This window comes from Phyllobates terribilis, unplaced genomic scaffold, assembly GCF_046119375.1.
Source record: "Phyllobates terribilis strain yellow unplaced genomic scaffold, ASM4611937v1 Scaffold_3__8_contigs__length_932513732, whole genome shotgun sequence".
Lineage (NCBI taxonomy): Eukaryota > Metazoa > Chordata > Amphibia > Anura > Dendrobatidae > Phyllobates > Phyllobates terribilis.
This window is the reverse complement of record NW_027362763.1, coordinates 426,113,328-426,135,433: the sequence shown is the minus strand read 5'-3', so window position 1 is coordinate 426,135,433 and position 22,106 is coordinate 426,113,328. Positions and strand designations below refer to the sequence as shown.

General features: G+C 42.9%; 1 protein-coding gene across 3 annotated transcripts in view; it reads right to left on the bottom strand.

Moving 5' to 3' along the window:
• Window positions 1-22,106, bottom strand: part of ORC3 (origin recognition complex subunit 3) — an 80,209-nt gene that overhangs the window by 2,163 nt on the left and 55,940 nt on the right. For all 3 annotated transcript variants that reach the window (XM_073675685.1, XM_073675683.1, XM_073675684.1), the window contains exons 14-20: window positions 15,150-15,229; window positions 12,497-12,630; window positions 10,883-10,980; window positions 3,748-3,845; window positions 2,702-2,843; window positions 2,457-2,564; window positions 591-664 (exon numbers count right to left, since the gene is read on the bottom strand). In XM_073675685.1, coding sequence (XP_073531786.1) covers window positions 591-664; window positions 2,457-2,564; window positions 2,702-2,843; window positions 3,748-3,845; window positions 10,883-10,980; window positions 12,497-12,630; window positions 15,150-15,229 — 734 coding nt within the window. The remainder of the gene's footprint in view (window positions 1-590; window positions 665-2,456; window positions 2,565-2,701; window positions 2,844-3,747; window positions 3,846-10,882; window positions 10,981-12,496; window positions 12,631-15,149; window positions 15,230-22,106) is intronic.

Here is a 22,106-nt window from a genome sequence, read left to right as displayed (position 1 = left end):
GAATCAGGTGCTTCCGACTCAAACACGACCCCTCATGAAGTTTGGTAAGAACATGGTCGGTCTTGATGAATAGGGACCTTAGATTCCATTTAGACATGCTGAAAACCCTAGGAACACATTCTAATTACCATCCCATCTAGTTAGGGTGGCAGTCACCGGACGAACGAGCAAAACACTTGTGCACTGGGTGATTGGATCGCTCAAATCCTCGTTCTCGGCAGCATCATCATGTGTAAACTGGACTTGTTCTGAAATTACCTACAAAGAATGAGTGTATTAACCATTGTTCTGTGCACATGGAAGGGCGGTCAAGATGGCTAAACATCGGCATACAGAGACAGACCATCTAAATACAGCCTTAGTCATTCTTCCCATTATCAGTCAAACTGATAGAAATAATCCACGTGGCTTGTTTAGCCAAGACTATTTGTGGTGAAATACCAGTGACAGAATTTCAGATTGAACATGTCCAGGCTATTAATGAGCCAGCACAGGACTTCATCCAAGTTGTGAGCACAGGACAAGCCTTAGCATGCACAGCTGCCACTTACACATTCTCGCTACTTTACACGGACAAATAAAAAGGATACTGAGTCATCTCATCCACTTGCTTCAGGGAATCCGAACCACTGTCATCATCAGCATTGACAACCGTTGTGAATGCCTGCAGATATGTACAGAAAAATGGAAAGAAGATTTAATGACATAGGGTTTTTTCTATGTATTTTGCAGCAATGTCACCTTACTTTTTCAATGTAAGCCCTGCAGAACAAATGAACGAGGATCAATCAAGTCCCAAATTCTAGCTTATTAGAATAAAGGCAATTAATGGGGTTCCAATGCAGTCCTGGTCATTTGTAAAAAATCAAATCACTCAGTGCTACACTATGACTGCGTTCACACACACGTTGCAGCCATGGTACAATTTGCAGTCTGCCTTTACTAACATTAGTGAAAGAATGGGTCGTCTAAAGAGCTCTCTGATCCTGTGATAGGACATCACCGTTGCATCAAGTCATTTTGGGAAATTTCTTCTGTCCTAAAAACTCCACGATCAGCTGAGTGGTCGAATTGAAAAGTAGAATGGTTTAAGAACCAGAGCAACTCCGCCACAAAGTGGAAACCACATAAAGTTATAGTTTGGGGTTACCAAGTACTGAGGTTCAGAGTGCCAAAGTCACCAACGCTTTGCTGACTAACTGCAGAGCTCTAAACCTTTTTTTGGCATTTAAGGGGTATTCCCATCTCCAAGATCCTGTCCCAATATGTATCAGGTGTAATATTAATACTATTAGCAAATACCTCCAATTAGAAATGTAGTATAGTTCTCCTGATTACCTGTCACTTAACCCATGTGCGGGGTATGGCAGTAGCATAGGTATCCATGGTTACAACCACTCATAGTGACAGTACGTGGTTGTAACCATTGATACCCAAGGTAATGCAATGCACTGCACATGGGGTAAGCAACATAGTGAATCATAAGAATTATGCTATATCTCTAGGAGGTATTTGCTAATATTATTATTATTACTACTACACCTACTACATATTGGGATAGGATACCCCTTTAACATCAGCAAAACATCAGCAGCTGCACACAAGCCTTACATTACCAGGCACAATGCCAAGTGTCGGATGCAGTGGTGTAAAGCGCACCACCACTGGACTCTGGGGCTGTGAAAATATGTTCTGCAAAGTGACAAATCTCACTTCTTTAGCTATAATTTGGGGGTTTTGTCAATTCAAAGAGAACATTACCTGCCCTAATATATTGTGTCAACTGTAAAGTTTGGTGGAGGAGAACTAATATTATGGGGTTGTTTTTCAGGAGATGGCCAATACCCCATAATTTCTGTGAAGGAAAATATTAAAGCTTCACAATACCAAAACATTTTGGACAATGCTAGGCTTCCAACTCTTTGAGAATAGTTTGGGGAATGTCTTTTTCTGTTTCAGCATGACCGGGTTTTAGTGCACAAAGCAAGGACCATAAAGGCATGGGTGAGGAAATTTGGTGTGGAAGAACTTGACTGGTCGTACAGAGTCCCTAGCCTCCACCCCATCAAACACCTTTGAGATGAGCTAGAATGGAGATTGCTTGCCAGGTCCTCCAGCATCAGCAGATGGCCTCAAAGTTGCTGTTCGACAAAAATTCCCAGACACACGAGATATTCTAAAAACCCTTCCCAGAAGAGTGGAAGCTGTTTTAGCTGCAAAATGGGGACTAACGCCATATCAGAATGAAGTCTGAATTGGATGTCATAACATATCCTATAGGTGTAATAATATGTAGGTGCCCAATGCTTTTATCCATACAGTGTATGCTTGGAGACCAATCATACTACTACTAATGGTCTTCACTAGTACAACCACCTCTGTATTTTGCAGACTCTACCAGACTTCCAGAAAGCAGCAGGTCGTCTAGTGAAGATATTGGTTGGCATATTTCATACCTCTAACCAGTCGTAGAGATTAATGAGTCTTCCACATTCAAGATGCAGCTTGTATGCGATGCATATATCAGGAGCTGCACTAGATAAGGCTCCATCATTTCCCAAGGACTAAGCGGAGAGAGAAGAGCAATGTTAAACTGTTGAATATAACCAGACAAGTACATATGTGGATTGATCACCCCCAAGTGTACCCTAGGCTATACCTATTAGTACATCACATAGGATTACATACATAGCTTTATTACCTTTAAATATGTTGATGGGTTGTGCAGAGCTGTGTGCAGGGCGATACGAGGTACAGCATTCAGGTGTTTGCGGAGGACACTGGCAGCACTAAAATATACAACTTCATACAAAGGCTGATCTTCTGGACGGGTTAAGTGATCTCTGAAACAAGAAGTAACCCTGACTTATTAGCAGATATTGTATCTGTTAGTATAGGAATCTGAAGAAGTGATGAGATCAGTGCATAGAGAGGAACCATAACAATGCTGCTCACTGACCATGGTTATGGCTAGCTTCAGGGGCTATGAAAGCAGCAAGGAATAAGACGTTTATCCCTAGGCCATGTTCCCACATAAAAAATACTAGGTTTTTTTTATTCTGCTGCATTTTTTTTTGTTTTGGGGTGTGCAGAAAATCCAGTACGTTATAATGGTTAAAGCAAAATGGATATGATTTCACGAATCTCACGCATGCTTTGCATTTAAAGATACTGTGGAACTGTGTTTTTTCCCCACAGGCTTCTAGATGGAGCCTGAAAAATTGCATGTAAAAAGATGCAGTTGTTTTAAGTGCACAATTCAAAGGTTTCTGCACAAATGCGGCTTCAAATCTGCACTAAAACACATAAAAAAAGGTGAAGAAACATCAACAGAAGATCTGTGGTTGGTTCTCAAAGATGTTTGGAACAACCAACTTGTACAGTTTTTGAAGGAACTTAGCAAGTGTACCTCGAAGAATTGATGCTTTGATGTGTTTTTGAAGGCAAAGGGCAGACACACCAAATACTGATTTGATTTAGATTTCTCTTTTGTTCACTTTGCATTTTTTAATTGATAAATATAAACTATTAACACTTCTATTTTTGAAAATATTCTTACTTGCAGTATTTTTTTTCCACATCTGCCTAAAACCTTTACACAATACTGTATGTGAATGAACATGTATACAGCATTTTAGGATGATCATAGGATATCACCTGATGGACAGTACACAGGAAAGATCCATAACAATGTAACACTTTTACTACACTATATGTAAGTATAGAGCTAGATTGCATGGCACACACCTAACAAGGCCATCAAGAAAGTCCACCACCTCAAGGCGAAGGGATTCAAATTTACTGAGTTTCTTTGTTCTTCTTGTTTCTTTCATTTCTAGCAGGGTCTAGAGAGACACAAAGGGGATATATTAAATGAGATACAGCCTGTCTAAATAAATATCTTCCATCCTAACATCAGGTTCCAATCAGATGTTTTTTTTGACCCACTGGTGAACTCCGATTGGGATCTGTATGGGTCTTAAACGTGATCATGTATCAAAATACCAAAGAAAAAACAACAGCGGTGAGTTATTTTAAATGCACATTTGTGAATAGGAATGTTATCCAGTCTGGTACACGTTATGTAGGCTTCCTGAACTATCCTAGAAGGCAAAAGAGAAATATATACTTCTCATGTCAGAAAGTCTAAAAGGCTTCATAAATCTATATTTCTTTTTATAGATAGAAGTATTAAAAGGGAGCTGTCACGTCACTTTGTCCTACTAAACTGCGCCCAATGCCTTACAGGTCACGTAATGTGCATCCATTAATAATATTATATGTTACATTACACACAAATATATTTAAAAGACAACATATATACGGTAGGTTTTGTCTATATTTAGAAATATCTACTTATCAAGCCACTTTAGAACATGAGAGGAACTATATTCTCTCTCTTTTGCCTTCTATGATAGCTTCATGAAGGATCCATCACATGTACCAGTCAGGACAACAATCCGATTTTAGATTAGCATTCTAGGATTGCTAGCTGTCTATATTCTACCACATCTCAGAGAAAGGTCTGCGAGTCCTGCGTCCCCCAACCTAATCAAATCTGAAATTGGATATGTCTATCTTTTGAGCAGGAGAAGCGACAAGGGAATTCACATTCTGCACTAACCAGGAAGGTACTAAGTGAGGACACTGAAAATCCTCTCCTCTATGCAAGTCACATGTCAGACTGTGGCCTGTGGGCCAAATCGGACCCGCAAGGTGGCTATATTTGGCCCACGACGGCAGCACTACCCCCCACCCCCCGGTATCGCACTTTCAATTGTATCGGCATCCTGGATGTGGAGCCCATTTTTTACTGTATGGAGGACTATGTGGGGCCCATTATTCTGTATGGAGGACTATGTGGGGCCCATTATTCCGTATGGAGGACTATGTGGAGCCCATTTTTTACTGTATGGAGGACTATGTGGGGCCCATTATTCCGTATGGAGGACTATGTGGGGCCCATTATTCCGTATGGAGGACTATGTGGGGCCCATTATTCCGTATGGAGGACTATGTGGGGCCCATTATTCCGTATGGAGGACTATGTGGGGCCCATTATTCCGTATGGAGGACTATGTGGGGCCCATTATTCCGTATGGAGGACTATGTGGGGCCCATTATTCCGTATGGAGGACTATGTGGGGCCCATTATTCCGTATGGAGGACTATGTGGGGCTCATTATTCTGTATGGAGGACTATGTGGGGCTCATTATTCTGTATGGAGGACTATGTGGGGCCCATTATTCTGTATGGAGGACTATGTGGGGCCCATTATTCTGTATGGAGGACTATGTGGGGCCCATTATTCTGTATGGAGGACTATGTGGGGCCCATTATTCTGTATGGAGGACTATGTGAGGCCCATTATTCTGTATGGAGGACTATGTGGGGCCTATTATTCTGTATGGAGGACTATGTGGGGCCTATTATTCTGTATGGAGGACTATGTGGGGCCCTTATACTGTATAGAGGACTATGTGGGGCCCTTATACTGTATGGAAGACACTACTACTACTGCTAGGGGGCTACAATAGGGTCATCATACCATGCGTGTGGAGGGTACTGTGGAGGAATCCTATTGTGTTTGGGGGGTCACTTTTGTTGGCATCCTACTTTGTATTATTTATTAGTTCAGTTTTTTATGCTTTATTACATATTTAAATTAGGCCATAGGGCTATATGCCTTTTACTGCTCTAACATATTATATTATTTCAGAATACCCCATTTGCGATTAGGTGTTTATTTTATTCGAATATCTATAAAATATAATGTACTTTGTTGGTGGGACCACCCCTTTAAGTTTGTTTCCGTACGAAAAGGTTCATTATTATATTTGATGATACAGAAAAACTCCCTCAATTGTAGACATTTTTTTAATATCAAGGTTGGCCCTCTGTGTATCAATGGATATGCAGAAATGAAATTTACATGGTGCATCCCAATAACTGAACCATGTGTCATTCAATTCACATTAGCATCTGTACAATTATCTATCTGCTCTAAGCAAACAATAAAAAGAAAAAATTGAAGCGACTGTTTAGATGACTACAGACGGCAGTTTACATTTACTCCAGTCTGTAATATATATACCGTATATTCCGGCGTATAAGACGACCTGGTGTATAAGACGACCCCCCTACTTTCCTGTTAAAATATAGAGTTTAGGATATATTCACCGTATAAGACTACCCCTTTTCCAACACATACCAAACACCGGTAAAAATTAAAAAAAAACAGATTTGAATTTAACATGGTCCTTTTTTAATTTAAATTCTTATGACATGCAGGTATATAGCAGGAAAACAGTCACTCATAAACATATTAAAATAGGGGGGACCCCACGTCATTTTTTGGGGGGGTCCCCCATTCTAATAGCTAGTAAAGGCTAGGTATTCAGCTGGGGGCTGATATTAGTAGCCTGGGAAGCTCCGTGGGTATTACCCCCTTCCCAGACTTCAAACATCTGCCCCAGCCGTCTGCTTAACCTCCGCTAGAGACTATAATGATGGGGGATCCCACACCAATTTTCTTTTTAAAAAATCCTTTATTTTAACACTAAATGACAATTGAGGGGTTAATAAAGATGCAGTCCCTAAATTATTATTAATTTTGTAATTAATTTTTCCCAAAAATGTTGACGTGGGCTTCGCCATATTTTTGTGTCCAGCCAGGTACAACTAGGCAGCGGGGGGCTGGAATCTGCAGCGCAGGGAGGCCCAAGCTTTCTGGCCCCCCCCCCGCTGCAAATTGCAGTCCGCAGCCACCCCGGAAAATGGCGCGTTCAAAGAAGCGCCATCTTCTGGCGCTGTACCCAACTCATCCAGGGCCCTGGTGCGGTGGCTCACTGGGTAATAAAGGGGTTAAGGCCAGCTTGGCATTATCAGCTGGCCCTAAGCCCGAAATTCATGGAGTCACGCCAATATTAGACATGACCGCCATGAATTTCTAGTAAAGTAATTAAAAAAAACACAAACACCCAGAATAAAGTCCTTTAATTGAAATAAAGACACAATTTTTTAATGTTCTAAATTAAACCATACTTACCATCGCGCCCATTCCAGCTGAAGCCAACGATCTCCTGCAATAAAAGTAAAATAATAAAGCAACCTCATCCTTACCTCTCCATGGTTCCCAGGACCGGTCCAGCTCTGCTACATTCACATGACAGGCTGGACCGCAGCAGAACGCTGCCGTTCAGCTTGCCATGCGGCAGACACTGAGAAGCGCAGGCATGCTTGTGCTCCTCAGTGTCTGACTGTGACGGCATCCAGATGAGCCGAGATCATGTCCAATGAACTCGGCTCACCTCATGCACGTCACTGACAGCGTGGGAAAATTCTCCTGCGCAGTAGAAGTTTCCCACGCTGTCAGTGACGGACGTCCAGGAGGTGAGCTGAGTTCATTGTCGGCTCATCTGGATGCCGTCACAGCCAGACACTGCAGAGCGCAAGCATGCCTGCGCTTCTCAGTGTCTGCGGGATGACAGGCTGGATGGCAGCGTTCTGCTGCGGTCCAGCCTGTCATGTGAATGTAGCAGAGCTGGACCGGTCCTGGGAACCATGGAGAGGTAAGGATGAGGTTGCTTTATTATTTTACTTTTATTGCAGGAGATCGTTGGCTTCAGCTGGAATGGGCGTGACGGTAAGTATGGTTTAATTTAGAACAATAAAGAATTGTGTGTTTATTTCAATTAAAGGACTTTATTCTGGGTGTTTGTGTTTTTTTTTAACTTTTACTATGGGGTTAGTAATGGGGGTGTCTTATAGACGCCTCTCCATTACTAACCTGGGCTTGATGTCAGCTGGCATTATAAGCTGACATCAACCCCAGCCCTATTACCCCCTGCCACCGCACCAGGGCAGCGTGGAAGAGCGAGGCTAAGTGCCAGAATTGGCGCATCCTATGGATGCGCCATTTCTGGGGCGGCTGACGGCTGGTGTTTCTAGCCTGGGAGGGGGCCAATATTCATGGCTCCCTTCCTGGGCTATTAATATCAGCCCCCAGCTGTCTGCCTAGCCTTTGCTAGCTATTAAATTAGGGGGGACCCCACGTCATTTTTTTGGGGGGGTCCCCCATTTTAATAGCTAGTAAAGGCTAGGTATTCAGCTGGGGGCTGATATTAGTAGCCTGGGAAGCTCCGTGGGTATTACCCCCTTCCCAGGCTTCAAACATCTGCCCCAGCTGTCTGCTTAACCTCCGCTAGAGACTAAAATTAAGGGGAACCCCACGCCAATTTTTTTTTAAATAAATCCGTTATTTTAACACTAGATGACAAGTACAGTAACCAGCACTGTCACTGTACTTCTTATATATGTGACTGACATGTTTCTATCTATCTAATCTATGTGTGATGCTCTATCTTTCTGTTATAAATTGTCGGGTACAGATGCTGAATTGCCGGCCGGCTTTTTTAAAGAGACGGTGCATGAAAACACTAATATTTGTTTTAATAAATCCTTTACACTAAATGACAAGTACAGTAAGCAATACTGTCACAGTACTTCATATATATGAGACTGACATGTTTCTATCTATCTAATCTATGTGTGATGCTCTATTCTTTCTATTCTAAATTGTCGGGTGCCGGCTTATGCCGCTGCTGAATTGCCGGCTTTTCATATATTGTCACAGAAGCGATGCGAACTTCCCTGCTCCGGACACAGCGCAGCGCTTCTGTGACAAGTGAAAGCTGTCGGCACAGAAGCCCTGCGCTGTGTCCGGAGCTGGGAATACGCAGCGATGTGTCAGTTTCAGCACAGAAGCGCTGACTGTCTGGACCTACCGCCGCCGTATTTTAACTCCCTCCACCTTATATTAACTCCGACGTGGCAGGGATACGGCCACGGCAGCTTATTAACACCCCCAGAGTATCCCCGCATGTCAATTTCTGAAAGTTCAAAAGCATTACCGGCATATAAGACGACCCCAGACTAGACAGAAGATTTTTCAGTCTTCAAAAGTCGTCTTATACGCCGGAATATACGGTATATATATTTTATGGGACAGCAGGTTTGCTAAATATTAGGTTTAAAAGGGCAGGTAGAATACAGCACTAAATTAAAACAGTCTTAGGCCACAGTCCCACTATCTGTATTTGATCAGCATTCGGTCAGTATTTTTCCCTAGGAGTGGGAGCCAAAACCAGGAGTGGGTGATAAATGCAGAATTGGTGACTTGTTTCCATTATACCATTTCTCTGATTGTTCCTCACCTGGTTTTGGCTCCCACTCCTGAGAAAAAATACTGACCAAATACTGATAGTGGGGCCGTGGCCTTAGGCTGATAAAAGGACGGCTCAGCTCAATATGGAGGCAGTTACCACCTCCAACAGTCTACTACAAAAACTGACCAGCACCTCCGAACACAATAAAGCAAGTGTGAGCAGGTGCAAGCTGCTATGTCTGCATAATATACAAAGAAAAGAATACAGCAACACTCAGTAAGCGCCAAGATGTGTTCAAACATTAAATATATGAAACTTGAACTGCATTACTGCTAAATACAATATATTTATAAAAAACATGAGGGTGCTTGGTGCATAAATTGGACAATTCATGAGAGCCCACCAGCCACAAGGCGAGTGGCATGTTTGATTAATATTATGTTTAGGGTCCCATCAAAGAAAGGTATGCCTTCTTGCAGCTGGTGGGCTCGCATGCATTGACCAACTTATATGTTAAGTACCTTCGTTTTATATGTATATTCTATATAGAAGTAATGCAGTTCATAATTCACATGTCTGCATACATCTTAGCTCTTAGAGTGCTGCTGTATTATTTTGCTTGTATATTATGCAGTCATGGCAGCTTGCGCCGGTTCACACTTGCTTTATTCTGTTTGGAGGTGCTGGTCAGGTTTTTTGTTTATATTTTTCAAAGCTATGTGCACATATAGATATATCAATATGTACAGTATTCCATCTACAGTAAGATACAAAATAGAGTCTGTAATCAGAAGACCGTCCAACCACTGTAGACAAAGATTGATTTTGGATTTAAAAGTTACATTACTCATATTGTGCTTCCCCCATCCAATCTGTAACATGCTATATGATATGAGGAAGCGATCGTAGCAAAATAAAGGAGTAGGTGATCATATGATGTTTCACTTTACCACTGCATCTATAGCCTTCACTCCTTGCATTCATAATCATATCCAAGCGGTCACTTGTATACGTGCAACTGTAGTCACAGGAACATCAAGCTGCTTAGGGATGGTCTTATAACCTTTACCTTTAACATGCTTGTCTATAATTTTCTTTCTAATCTCCTGAGACAACTCTTTCCTTTGCTTCCTCTGGTCCATGTTGAGTGTGGTACACACCATGTCACCAAACAGCACAGTGAGTATCTGTAGCCCTATATACAGGCTCACTGACTGATTACAAGATTGTAGACACCTGTGATGTTAATTAATGGACTCAACTTGATTTAACATGTCCCTTTTGTCACATTATTTTCAGGGGTACCATCATTTCTGTCCAGGCCGATTTCAGGAGTTTAATTTTTTTTAAAATTCTGTGGAAGCAGGGTTGAAAAGCAATGTCTGACTTTCATTTGTTCATTTTCATAGATTTTTAATTTATTACTTTTGTCAGATTCAAGTTATTTCTGTGACCATTGTGGGTTTTTCTTTTATTAAACGAGGGGTACCAACAATTTTGACCACGTGTGTATATGCCTGCACAGGTAGGTGGGAATATGGCAGCCTCTGGCTCCTACTGTGCTATCCCGCCCATATGGCATAGTGCAGTTTAGGGTAGAGGAAGAACAATTTATTGGTGAGTAACATGTTAGGGCGTTTGCCAATTATATTCAAAAATGTCACTTTAAAACTCACATGGCACATTGCAATACAACTACTATTCTATTACTTACTTTCTGAAGCTGGTAAAGGTCAGTCTTCTTCTGAAGGCCTTTTTGTGTGGTGCTCTCTTCATCTTCTATGTTTTGCAAGTTATCACCTGTTCCTCCACCTAGATTTATTTTACAACAAAAAAATCACTGTAAAAAAGCCATTGTTTAAGTCTTCTAAAACTTGTTTAAGACCAGGATAAATGAGCCAGACTACTTTCTAGGGTCATGCCGACTGACAACCCAACAGACATCTACGCATGAATGCAGCTTCAGGAATTCGAGCCATGATGTGCACATAGGGTATTCTGAGGCCCATGTGTCTGGGCCCTCCTAGATGCATTAAAGGGTTTTTATTATATTTATTTAGTCCATCTCCTATTGGATGTAATTTGCATCCCATAAATTGAGTCATCTAATGAACTGGTCTCACACTAATGGCTCCATCGTCCACTGCACACTGCCACTCTGGGTCCTGGAGGTATAAAGGACCTGGGAGTGATGAGGAGCAAGAAAATATTGCAGTCTGATCTGGGATCTCTTAAATCTCGTCAGAGGTAAGAATTAATTGTGTGTAGCCATTGTTTTTTCCACCCCCCCCAAATTTTATTCTTAAGCAGTCAGCAGAACCTGAAGAGGGGAGCCCACCAGCGAAGTACAGAATGAGAGCCTGGTTAAGAGTCTGTATTTTCAAGTTGTATAGTCACATCTCTCCGGTAAAGCAGGCTACACAATTGGAGTCAGAAGACCTTACCGGTCCAGCGCCAAGTCTCCGGACCCGAACTAAACAGTCTTTTAAGGCCTTCATACACATTGGAATGACGTCGGACAAAACGGCAGATTTTGATGGGTTCTGCTGACAGTATAATGCATATGCCCCACCACCCAACAGATTACGTCAGGGGAGGTAAAGACCTGGCTTGTCAGTTTCCAGATTGCCCACCATATTTTCGTTCTTTTAGAGATAAGCTGCCACCAGCGATATCTGGCTGCATCCATCTCATAGAGACCATAGGAGTTGCTGTGTATGGGAGAGTCAGGCAAAAATCAGCCAATCCATTTCGGTACTCGGAATCAGCAGTGATGGAAGACAAACTACAAAAACCCAAGATAGATTTCTGCTGGCGCCCCTACATAACCCCGGCTTTAGCAAAGCAGGGCTAAATCCTGATAAGACTTAGTATAAAGTTTAAAGTTAGATTTAATGTCACTTAAAAAAAAAAAATATATGGTGGTGTCAAAATAAATATATCAGACATCCATGTTTCTAATTTTTTCAATTTTGAATGTCACCATTGCCAATTTACAAAACACAGCACATTTTAAGCAGTTAAATGGTTAATAGTGGGATTTCTGTGGCCCATTTTTCTAAATCAGTTCAATCAGCCACAGAGATGAATGGAGCGTGGACCACACATGAGCGAGGCATGCTCCATTTTATGCAATAGAACATGCAAACATAGTAGAGGCCATTGCAATGGTAAAGTTATTCACGTATGTACATCAATTACTCACTAAATGAAGATCTGCACTTTAGCAGTTTCTAAATTCTTACATCAGAAGTCCTCCTAAAAGGTGTATACAAAGGGATTCAGAAAACCCAAAAGGAAAAGTTAGAGAATAGCACAACATATTCACCTTCGAGACGCTGGAATTGGGCCAAGAACTCCTCCAATTTCTTCAACGCGCTATCGAGCTGTCCTCCAGAATATGGCTTCATAACCTCCAAACACTTGTGAAGAGTGGAAACTAATTCATCCTTTGCCAGCATTCTGCAATGTAAAATGATGCCAGTCAAAAACCCCTAAACCTGACTAAAATCTGAAGCTTTTAAAGGGAATCGGTCACCAGGTTTTTGCAACTGCATCTGAATGCACCACAATGTAGGGGCAGAGAACCAGATTCCAGTGATGTGTCACTTACTGGGCTGTTTGCTTTGAGTTTTCCTTTAAAACAATTATATGTGGTTCGTCAGCTCAAAATGTTAGATTTGTTGCCTAGCAACAAGCATCCAGGTTACGATGGGGACACCACAGATCTCTGTGCTCCTGTGTAGACTGGGGTTGTCACCCACTATCCTCCATACTAGGGAAGGTGGCCTCGGGTTCCCAGTAATACCACTTAGGAACATATGTTTGTGTGACACCATAAACACTGCTACAACGTGCACCAGTTTGTTTACCACTGTACGATAAAAACAGTGCCACATAGTATTCTATATACTTATTAGTTATTTTCTAATTAAATTCAACACCAAGTGCTTACAAGGGAATTTCAGGGTAAGTAAGGACAGCTCATCAAGTGTCTGGCCATACAGACACAAGGGAGATTGCAAGTATTCTTTGCACAGTCACAGGGTCACTAGCCTGATGGTAAGAAGGAATCCTTCCTTGGTGATCATAAATATACTGTAATAAAGCCTACTGAGCAAAAAGCAGACAACCCTTTTAATGACGGCAAATCTTTTCATCATAGTCATTAAGGGACTTTATTTTGCCAGCCATGTTTACTGGCACGATAGCACCAGTCCCATGCTGCCCTGGAGTGCTAGCTCCTGTTCGTCAGACATTAGACTCTTCGATTGCTCAGGTCAAACATGACTGTCATGATGGGAATTCCCTGTGCAGTCTGCCTGATGACCCAGAGAGGATCCCAGCGCTGTCTGAACGTGCAGCCTACTAAGTGCCCATGTCATAGCGGTGATGTGACTGCACCATGTGAACTAACTCCTCTGAAGTCTTGAATTCTGTATAGTATAGCCAATGGTACTGTGGTATTTTCTTATGCTTATTTTATATATGTCCCTTAAATGGGGCAAATACGGCACAAAGAAATCCTTATCCATTGACAAGCTACTGACTATTACATTCAGAGACCGAAAAAAAAGTGGTGCTGCATGAAAAACTAAGGAATCCAGCAGTAATTTTCATTGCTCCTGTAACTAATGGGGTAAATCGAACAATCTACTATATAATCGGCTTATCCCGTCTGTCTGTCCGTCTGCCCAGGAAATCCCGCGTCGCTGATTGGTCCGGCCGCGGCCAATCAGCGACGCGGGATTTCAGAACAAGATGGCGGCCTTTAGCGGCTCATCTACCGCACGGAGGTCAGCGGCGATGCAGCTGGGAGATGACCGGCACTAGCTGGTCATCTCCCGGCTGCTCGCAGCATAAGTACCCCGACCGGCGGCACCGCTGACCTCCATGCGGCTACCGTCGGGAGATCAGCGGCTAGGGCCGCTGATCTCCCAACGGCAAGTGTGAAGGGAGGACCGGGGAGCGGCACCGCCAGTCGGGATACTTCTGCTGCTCGCAGCGGAAGTACCCGCACAGGCAGCGCCGCTCCCCAGTCCTCACTAACACGGTTCGCTGATTGGTCGCGGCCGCCAACTGCGACCAATCAGCGATATTGGCGCCAAATTTAAACACCGCTCTGCTGATTGCGCCCGGTCGGCCGCATACATATTCTAGAATACCGGATGCGTTAGAATCAGGCCACCATCTATTGACACTATATTAGAGGAAACCGCTCAATAGCGCCTCCTCTTTGCGGCAGGTGCCGCCTCTCTTAGTGCTTGCTAGCCCACCTAAGACATACAATCCGTTTGTCTGAAGAAGGTTTATGGTCCAGAGCAAAATGTTACTTTTCACTTTAATTTTGTGGACTGTCACACAAATAAACGGATACGGATCTTATAATTACTCTGAGAATGCCGGATACCTTCTCACTACACTAAGGGGTTAGAATCCTTCTCGTGCACCCATCCAATAGGAGTGCAGTGTACCCTCTATTACTTACTAAAGAAAACCTGTCAAGTTGAAAATGGCGTCCTAACTGCAGGCAGAAGGTGATCGAGCAGGAGGAGCTGATCACACTGATGCACATTTTTGTGGGAAAAGTTTCAGTATAACTTGCATTTCATTCATTGAAATCCCTAGTGTTTGTTTGGATACGAGTCCAGTGCGCGGTCCTATTCAGTGATTGACAGAGTTGACTGTGCATTCAGAGATAGCTGTCAATCACTAGTAGGACCGCCCACTGTACATATGTATACAAACACCAAGGATTTCACTGAATAAAGTACAAGTTATGCTGAATCTTTTCCAATAATCCGATATTTTGCTCATCTTCTTCTCTATACCGTACTGTCCACAGATCGTACTGCATCTATAATGTGACGGGTTCCCTTTAAGGTACCAAATGAGTGAAAAATGTCAACCCACCTTTTACATGTGATCTAAAAAGTACAGCCTGCAGGTGCCAATGGTATCCAAGAAATCCAAACACTTACCGTAGGAGGTTTAATGCGGAGTTGTAGTCTTCTGTATCCCATATATTCCTTTCTAAACAAGCGCAATAAAGTTCTCTAATCTGGAAACCAAGTACAGAATCAACACTTAGCTCACTAGCACATCCGGATACTTTATTATTATCACACTTCTCAATGTCATTGGATGATAATGTGCACATAATACCAACAGTGAATCTCACAATGCATGGTGCAAATGATTACTCACTGCTGATCAGCTCATCTCCCATTGAGACACACAGGAACAACACCTGAAGCTGCAGGTGGAAAAACATTTTACATGTAGAGAAGTAATATTAAAGTCATGGCCGAAAGTGTTGGCACCCTTGAAATTGTTCCAGAAAATGAAGTATTTCTACCAGGAAATTATTGCAATTACACATGTTTTGTTATACACACGTGGGCCACTCATGCCATGGATTTCCACTCTAGTATGGCATGCAACTCATTGACTAAGCCCTTTAAATTGGGGCAAATAAAGTTATCCGTATAAAAAGGGACATTATATTCTAGTAGATGACTCCCTTCCGGATAATAAGAGTACAACAATGGTATTTTATAACACCCTAAGAAAATGTAAAGAAAAATGGAATTAAAAGTCTGTGTGACTGCAAACACTGATGCAAGAGTTCAAGTAGCAGAGTCACATACTATTCCTCAGGAGTGCCGCTAATACAGCACTGCTCTGCGGCATGCTGTCCTTGTATATTAGCGCTAATATAAGAGTCTACAGGGGCAAAGCCAAGTGATACAACCCGCATACCAGTGTACAGTGTGGCAGTATATCACTACAATCATACTTGGTATATCTGCTGGGAAAGTGAATAGAAGATGCAAGTGTGAAGAGCACATAATCCTCACTTTCTACATTTAGTATTCTGGGGTCACATTTTATTGACTGTAGTAGGATTTTTTTTCCAGGATACCATTTTGAGGACTGCAGACCACCACCAAACCTGAAGCTATCCTGTTTGTTGTGGCAGTTAAAAAAAAAAAAAAAAAAAAATCTCTCCCTGCATATTATAGGATCCCTTTTAATGCATAGTACAATAATTTAGGCAACAGAGCAGATGATGAGGTCATCCTTCAGATTTGTATGTAATATATGAAAATGCAGATGAGGGTGTGCGCATATAAATACACACTACATGGTCAGACTATTACTGATCAATATCAGCGCCATCTGCTGGTTACACTGAGGTTTACTGGCATGTAAAACCAGAGATGACAGCACGTGAGCTTTTCAATGATCCCACTCTAGTGTACAATGGAGCACTCTGCACCGCTTGTGCTTTATGCCAGTTTCCATACTGCTGTAACACCCAACAATACATTTTTGCATTCATGTTATTGTACTGTGACAATCAGTATGTCATGGTTTTTTTTAGACAATGTAGAATGTATAGCGCAGGGTCATTACTGGACTTTGTAGAAGCATGTAAAACACCACTTCATTAACTATTAATAAACCATATGACTGATATGAAGAAGACCAGGATGAACCACAAATATGCAGCGTGTTTCACATTATACAATCTAAGCCGAGGCTCCCAACACTAATTTTGCATTTTATTTCTAGTCAAGCACTAAAATAGGTAAATTACTCTCCTTAATGAAATTTTGTCACCAGATTTTGCTACCCCATCTGAGAGCATCATGATGTAGGGGCAGAGACCCTGATGGCAGTGATGTATCGCATACTGGATTGCCTGTTGCAGTTTTCATAAAATCATTGTTATCTGCTGTAAATCCACCAGTTCTCTGAATGTTGAGCCCTGTATAACCCCGCCCACATCACTGATTGGCAGCTTTCTGTGTACACTGTGCATAGGCAGAAAGCTGCCAATCCGTGGTGGGGGTGTGGTTGGACTGTCTGGTTTACTAGTTCTCTAGTGATAATCTCCTTCTGATAAAATAGTGATTTTATAAAAACTACAATAAGCAGCCTAGTAATAGACACATTGCTAGAATCCAGGTCTCTACCCCTACATTATGCTGCTCTCAGAGTCGATATCAAAAACCTGACAACAGATTCCATTTAAAGGGGTTTTTCCAGCTGTAAAGAAAAGTCTGCTGATAATCTATTTGACTGCAGACTGCAAAATAGTGACTGTGATGTGTGCAGTGTGTTACTGTTCCCCAGTACTCGCATCAAGAGTATGTGCACACTTGCAGTCACATGCAGACTAGTCTCAGTCATTCTCTCAATGTTCAACTGAAAGAAACTGATATGAGTCTAGTCAGCATGTGGCTGCTCACTCTAGCTGTGAATACAGGGGAATGGGAATGGTCACAATTCGGCAGTCTACAGACACAGCAACTGCATACTCTCTTCAGCCCGGAAACCCCTTTATCAGTCAGAACCATACTTTTGACCTGTACAAATAGAATTTAAATTACAAAATAAAAAAAATGGATATTGAGATCTCATATCTATATATTTTCTGAAGGTAGACACCTGGCACATTGTCAAAGTTCTGTTGGAAGGCTCCTTGATACAATTTTGCGTTAAAGCGAACTTTTTTTTGTAAAAGAATGCATAAAATTGGATATTAGAGGCGAAAAGTATGATTTAAACAGAAAATTAGCTAAACTTTCAAGAAGGTGTGGTGTAACCTATGCAGAGTCCATGCATACAACCTAGGCCACTGTCCCCCCACCTCCCCCTTCCCTCCCAAGTACGGCAATGGCCTATATGTGGTCATACTCTTGGCTCAGAAGAGAAGAAGTGCCCTTCGGCTTTTGGAGCGGAAATTTTGCTGGATTTGTTATTGCTATATCGCATTTGCAGAGCCCCTGAGGTAGGTATTTGTACAGAGGAAACCTCCCAAAAGTGTCCCCATGTTGGAAACTATATCATTCTAGGTATTTATCAAGGGGTGCAGTAACTATTTTAACCCCAAAAGTGCCTTCAATATATTTCTACATGGAGTAAAGCGCAAGAAGTTAAAATTGCAAGTTTTTCCCCTATCATGTTGTTATTTTTTTACGTTTACTATGTGATCTAAGTGATGGGAGACCTAACCTTTTTATTTTTCTGTTGATATAGCTGTATAAGGCCTTATTTTTGGCAGGAAGAGTGGTTTTTATTGGTACCATTTTGGAGTTACGCGTCCTATAACTTTTTTTTCTTAATCTTTTGTGAGACAGTGTGACATGAAAACGGTAATTAGTCTTACCGGTAATTGTATTTCCAGGAGTCCATCCTGACAGCACCATGGAGGACGTCCCTCTTATCCTTACAGGGACAGGAAACACAGAGGTTAAAAGCCCTCCCCTCCCTCTGTGTTATTTCTAAGTACCACACCAGGATGATTGCAACAAACAAAAAAATGTTTTATTACAATGTTACTTCACACTGTATATAACATGAAAGGGAGGGAACTAACTGTGCTGTCAGGATGGACTCCTGGAAATACAATTACCGGTAAGACTAATTACCATTTTCCAGGACGTCCCCCTGACAGCACCATGGAGAATACCAAGGTATTGATTTCCTACCAAAAGCCATAGTCTGACTGGCTACAACGTCTAGAAAATGTACTTAGGTTAGACCAAGTTGCGGCTGAACAAATCTGCTCCACCGAGGCCCCCCCCCTCTCTCTGCCCAAGAAGTGGCCATTGATCGAGTCGAATGAGCCCTCAATTCAACAGGAGGAGACTTTCCTTCTGCCACATAGGCTAGACCTATAGTAGACTTAATACACCTGGCAATTCTCTTTTTTGACACTTTTTTACCTCTATATTTCTACCCCCAAACTGGACAAACAAGTTGTGATCCTTTCTCCAACCTTGGGTGGCTTCTAAATAAGTGATGACTGCCCCTAGTAACCCGATGTTTATCATGGTTACCAGCCTGATCGCTGCTCCCGCTGGTCACACACAGCGATGTGTGCTGACCAGCGGGAGGGCAACGACCAAAAAATGGTCCAGGACACTTTGCAGCGATCAGCGACCTCACAGCAGGGGCCTGATCGCTGCAAAGTGTCACACATAGCGACATCGCTGGTGAGGTCGCTGTTGCGTCACCAAAACCGCGACACAGCAGCGATCTCGCTATGTGAGACGGGGGATTAACATCCAGGGAATGGAAGAAGACTTCCTTTTGATTTTTAAGATTTTGGCAGAAGGACAGAAGTACCACTTCCTGATTTATATTATGGATAGAAGCAATTTGGGTAAAAAGGATGGATCGAATCTAAGAACTATTTTATCCTCATAAATCTGTAAGTACGGGTCCTTTGTGGATAAGGCCTGTATCTCCCCCACACTTTTAGCAGTTGTAATTGCTACCAGGAAAGCTGTCTTAAAGGTGAGTCTGCCTATAGTCAAGTCTTTGGACGGCTCCTATGGATGTTTACAAAGAGCATTAAGTAAAACATTGAGGTCCCAGGGGGCAACATATCTCTTAACCCAAGATCTCAATCTCTGAACCGCCTTGGAAAACCTAGCTATCCAAGGGTTCGCTGCCAATTGCGTATCAAATAATACGCTCAGGGCAGAGACCTGGACTCTTAGAGTACTTAGTTTTAAACCCGGCCTGCAAAAAATCCAAAATCTTAGGGATATTTGGGTTAGAATCATCAATAGCTGAATCTCCACATTCTGAGCAGAATTTTCTCCAAATTTTACTATATATGGCCAAGGTCACCGATTTTCGACTGGCCTGTAGGGTTGTTATCACCTGATCAGAAAGTCCCTTGGACTTAAAGATTAGCCTTCCAGCATCCATGCCATAAGAAGCAATCTGTCTACTTCCTGGTAGAACACAGGACCCTGATGGAGAATGTCCTTCCTCAAGGGAAGCTGGACAGGGTCTTCTAATGCCATCTTGGCCAAAAGAGGAAACCAGCTCCTCTTCGGCCAAAAGGGTACTACCACCAGTATTATCTTTGCCTGATCTTCCTGCACTTTCCTTAGTACCCTCAGTATCAGAGCTAACGGAGGGAATGCATACAACAGGCCCCTGTTCCATTACTGGGATAGGGCGTCTATTCCTTCCGGATTGTCTAGCGGATTTAGGGAATAGAATCTCCTGACCTTGGTATTTTCTCTGCTTGCAAAGAGGTCTATTTCTGGAGAACCCCAACGATGCGCAAGGTCGAGGAAGACCTGCATATTCAGTTCCCACTCTGTGGGAAAAATCCTTCGTCTGCTATCTGATTCTGAGCCCCTGCTATGTGTACAGCTGTTATAGATAGAAAGAATAGCCCTATCCAAAGAAACATCTTTGTAGAAAGGCTCTGCAGTAAGGCTGTATGCCCACGATGCGTTTAAGCGTTTCCGCAGCGGCAAAAACGCTGCAGAAACGCTTAAAAAACGCTTGGTAGAAGGCCTGCCATGTCCCCCAATGATAATCCGCATGTGCTGTGCACATGCTGCGGAAATTTCCGCTGCGGATTATCATTGCGGAAAAAAACGCAGCACTACCAATTATTTTGCGGAAGCGCTGCGTTTTCGCCGCCATGGACTTGCATTAGAACGCGCCAATTCCGCAAGACTGCATCTGTACTTGCGTAATTGGCGCGTTCTAATGTGCGGATGGTACCCGGGTGTGGAGGACAGCAGACTCTCCTCCACACCCAGAAAGCTGTGAAAAAAAGAATAAAATAAAAAATAAAGATTATATTCACCTTCCGACGGCCCCCGGACTCAATCCCTGTGCTTGCCTACAGATCGCGCAAGACTGAAGGACCTGCGGTGACGTCAGTCATGTGACGGCAGGTCCTTCAGTACAGCGCACCGCGATCTGCCGGCAGCCAGCACAGGAGCGCAGCACGACTGCAAGGGCCATCGGAAGGTAAGTATAGGTTTATTTTTTTACATTCTCTCGGGTCACACTATATAAATCCATGCCTTTTTTGTGGATTTATATAATGTGACCGAGTTGTCAAGCACTTTCCAAGTGATGCCAAAATCGCTTGGAAAGCGCTTGACACCCGCATGAGGAAATGCAAGTGAAGAACGCTTCATTTCCGCATGTCTCTGGCAGGAAAGCGCATGTACAATCCGCATGCGTTTTTTTCTGCCAGGGAGATGCAGAAACGCGCAGGAAAAAATCCTGAGCATTTCTGCATTTTGGGCACATAGCCTAAGGGGCGTCTTGGGCCTCCCTGATGCTGCAGAAAAGCCACCGCTGTTGTGTTGTCTGACAAGACCTTTATACGTCTTCCCAGAAATAATGGTCTGTTCTGGCAGAGAACTTCCCACACAGCTCGTAATTCCCGATAATTTGAGGACTTTGCACGAATTTCTGGGGACCAGGTTCCCTGAAAGAGCTTCCCCTCTACGTGGGCGCCCCACCCTGACTGACTGGCGTCGGTGGTAATTACTATGGCTGGAGAGGAGATCCAAGCTACTCCCACCTGGAGGTTTTTTGGAAGAGTCCACCATACTAGGGACCTTCTTACCACTCTGGAAAGGGGCATTACTTTGTCCAAGGATATCTGACGCCTGTCCCAGGCCGACAGAACGGCTCTTTGTAGATGACGAGCATGAAACTGGCTCCATCTAACACATGGAATGCAGGCTGTCATCAGTCCCAGGATCCTCATTGCACTTCTGATGGAGCAAGGATTCCTTGGAAACTGAATAATCTCTCTTCTCAGTGACCTCTGCTTTTCTACAGGTAGGAATGAGGTTCTTAGGCAAGAATCCAGAGTAACTCCCAGAAAGTTATTCCTTTCCCCGGGATCTAGGTCTGATTTGTCTCAATTTATCAGCCAACCCAACTCCTGGAGGGTGGAAATGGATATCCTTACATGGTCTAGACGCTCCTGACGAGACCCCCCCCCACCAAAAGGAAATCGTCGAGGTAAGGGACTATGATGATTCCCAAACGTCTTGAATGGGCTACTACTTCTGTTATCAGCTTTGTAAACACCCGAGGGGCTGAGGCCAGACCAAAGGGGAGACATCTGAAATGAAAATGGTGGATCT